We start from the raw sequence: 3071 nt of genomic DNA on the forward strand, positions 1-3071 counted from the left end.
ACCCTAACCCCAGCCCTACACCCTAACCCCAGCCCTACACCCTAACCCTAGCCGCAAACCCAATCCTAACCCTAACTCTTAAACCCAACCCTAAATCCAACCCCACCCTGACCCTAATCCCAACCCTAACCCTACCCATAACACACACCCTAAATCAAACCTTAGTCCCAATGCTAACCCCAATCCTAACCCTCACCCAAACCTTAAACCCATTCCTAACCCTAACCCTGACCCTAAACACAACCCTCACCCAGCCCCAACCTGCCCCACAACGCTGCCATCCCCACAGGAGCCTCCGGCTGGATGGCTGGACTTGATCTTAGGGACCTTGGGCTCCCCACCTGCCCCTGGAGCCGTTCTGCAGCCCCCCCCCCGACAGATATAAATATAAACGCAGACGGAGGGTGACAAACTCCTGTCCCGAAGCCAGCGATGTGCAGTGCCCGGATAAATATAACCTGGTGCTCATCGGCGGAGCACGGCTTTGGGGCAGGCTGCAGCCTCCACGCCTCTGTGGCCCACGTGCACCTGGTCTTGCACCCCAAAACCAGTGGGGCACCCGCTGCACTCTGCAAGCGGGGTCCCGTTTGCTTCCCCCTCGCGCGGGCTGAGGCTGTGATGCTGAGACCCCGGTGACCCCCTCGGCCACAGCCTCGGAGGAAAGGAGCAGCCAGCTTTGTCCTAGCGGGCTGGGGATGCTCCGGCGGCCACCTCCCCGGGGCAGCGCCGTCCCACACCCACCCCTCTCTCACGCCCGTGCCCGCTCCCGCTGCCTCAAAGCCTCCTTGTTGCTCCAGCCCACTCGCCGGGCAGGAATGCGCTCCCCGGGGCTGCCCTTTGGGCCGTGGCATCGCTGCTGCCGAGGGACGCCAGACGGACGGGAACAAGCGGTGCCGTGCCGCAGATGCCACCCCGCGCGCCTCCTGCTCGCCAGCCTGACCCCGTGCTTGGAAAGCGGGGGCTGCAAGGTTCCTGCGTGAGTCTGTCCCGCCTGCCCGGCCCTGGCTCTCTCTGCTTTTCTTGCCCAGGACCAGGGGAAGGTGGCACGGGAGGGGGAAGCCCCTTCTGAAGGTGCGCTCTCCGAGCAGGCGGGGTTCTTGCAGGAGCCTCTGCGTGCAGGAGCATGGGACTGGAGCATCCCTGCCTCGTGCATCCCAGCAGGGAGCAAAGAGCTCGGAGAGCCCCGCAAGGACCACGCAACCTGGGGGAAAAGCCCCGGAACAGGCTGGGAATGCTGAATGCAGGTTGGCCAGGCCCCCAGCATGGTTCTGACTCCAGCACAGGCGTTGGCCCCCCATGAGCGAGAGCATCCACGCGACCTCCTCCTTCTCCCGTGCCAGGGCAGGAGCACATCAGCCACGACAAGGGCCACCAACCTGCTCGGGTTCCCTGGTGCCAGCAGCGAGGGTGCCCTTATCGGGCATGTTATCGGGGTGTTCCTCCGGCACCCACAATCCCCCGCTCCCCGTGCTATCACCTCTTGGGTATCTTGGCGCATTCCCCAGGAGGAGAAAGTTCAGGCTGGAGCAAAACAGCAGCGAACGGAGGTGCGGGCACACACAACAACTGCCTGCGAACGGCACCGAGCGCAGCCCCCAGGACATGGCACCGGCAGGGCACAGGGGATGGGGTCGGGCAGCGTGGGGCACTGATGTGCACCAGTGGGGAGGAACCCTGCTCCCCCAGCACCTGCGCTCGCTCTCCACCTCGGCAGACCAAACCAGTGCTCACCAGGGTCCTGCCCCAGCAGGGACCGGCCCAAAAGCGGGCAGACCGTGCCCACGGGCACTGCCGCTGCCTTCCCCGGGGGAGCACCCGGCTGCTTGGCTCCGATCCCCAGCCCTCGCAGTGTGAGCTGGGGATGGTCTCGCCTCCCTCCCCTGCCCGCGGTGCCAGCTGGCTGCAGCATCCTGCCGCCGAGGGAAATCTCTGCTTCTCGCCCCAATTTCCCTCCCGCCCAGGCTGCTTCGCCGTGCAGCCGGGTGCTTTGGCGGGCAGCCCAGCCCCTCCTTTCCCACCTGAGCATGGGCCCCGTGTTATGCAAGTGCCAGAGGAGCCGAGGGTGGCTCGGGAGGAGCAGGGACCCTGGGTGGGGTGAGGCAGTGCGTGTGCCCCGCTGGTCACGCAGGTGCCACGGGTGCAGCGCTGGACCCACGCGGCCACCAGCATTTTGGGGGGATGCCTAAAGTAGCTCCTGGTGCCCCTTGCCCAGCCTTTGGGGGGGTAAAGCCCCAGCCCTCGGGGATGGTACCAGCCCCACGGCTTGGGCGATGGGTAACGCCACCCAGGCCAAACCTGTCCCCGCTGTGTTTACTGCGAGGGAAGCTGCTGAAGGAGCAGAACATGGCAGCGGGGCTCCTGGGCTCCCCCCTCCCCGTTTTCTCACTAACTCCAGAGGTGGCTCTGGAGGTGGCACAGCTTCCGAGCGGCAGTAGCCCCTGTCCCCTCAGGACAGCTGCCCATGGCCCTGCTGACAGCGCCCACACGGGAACAACGGAGCCAGGGAGACGACCACGGGGCTGGGGACCAAGGCACGCAGCCAGGGGCCACCACCGCTACCCGGCCACACGCAGGGCACCACCGGCCGCGGGACACACCTGTGCCCTGCCAGCCCACGCGTCCCCGCCGGCGGCACCCACCTGTGGAAGAGCAGCAGGATGGAGAGCAGGGTCTGGTCGATGTTCCTGTTGCAGATGCCCTGGTTGAAGAGGTAGCAGGGGTCCCGCACGACGGGCTCCAGCGAGTCCTGGCGCATGATGGAGCTCAGCTTGTCGGTGTTGAGGTTCTTGCGGACCAGCTGCTCCTGCAGCTGCCGGAAGCTGCTGACGGTGGGGCTGCCCGGGTTGTTGTTCTCGCCCCCGGCCCCCTCCTCCGGCCCGCTCCGGTTGGCCAAGTCCAGGCAGCAGCTGCAGCAGTCCAGCCCCACGGGCGACCGGCACTCCTCCGCGGGCGACGAGGACATCCCGCGCCCCTGCGCGCCGCCGCCGCCGCCGCCGCCGGGCCGCTCCCGGGGCCGCGGAGGGCGAGCGGCGGCAGGACGCGCCCGGTACCGAGCGCCGCGCACAGCCAGC

General features: G+C 67.0%; 1 protein-coding gene across 1 annotated transcript in view; it reads right to left on the minus strand.

Moving 5' to 3' along the window:
* The window catches only part of LOC118157194, a 4463-nt gene extending 2602 nt beyond the window's left edge, over nucleotides 1-1861 (minus strand). The window contains exon 1 of the mRNA XM_035311450.1: nucleotides 22-1861. Within this exon, the coding sequence (XP_035167341.1) occupies nucleotides 234-1310 (1077 nt within the window). The 5' untranslated portion in view covers nucleotides 1311-1861 and the 3' untranslated portion in view covers nucleotides 22-233. The remainder of the gene's footprint in view (nucleotides 1-21) is intronic.
* Nucleotides 1862-3071: the final 1210 nt, after the last annotated feature.

The sequence above is a fragment of the Oxyura jamaicensis genome (genome assembly GCF_011077185.1).
Source record: "Oxyura jamaicensis isolate SHBP4307 breed ruddy duck chromosome 4 unlocalized genomic scaffold, BPBGC_Ojam_1.0 oxy4_random_OJ71456, whole genome shotgun sequence".
In the NCBI taxonomy this organism is placed as follows: Eukaryota; Metazoa; Chordata; class Aves; order Anseriformes; family Anatidae; genus Oxyura; species Oxyura jamaicensis.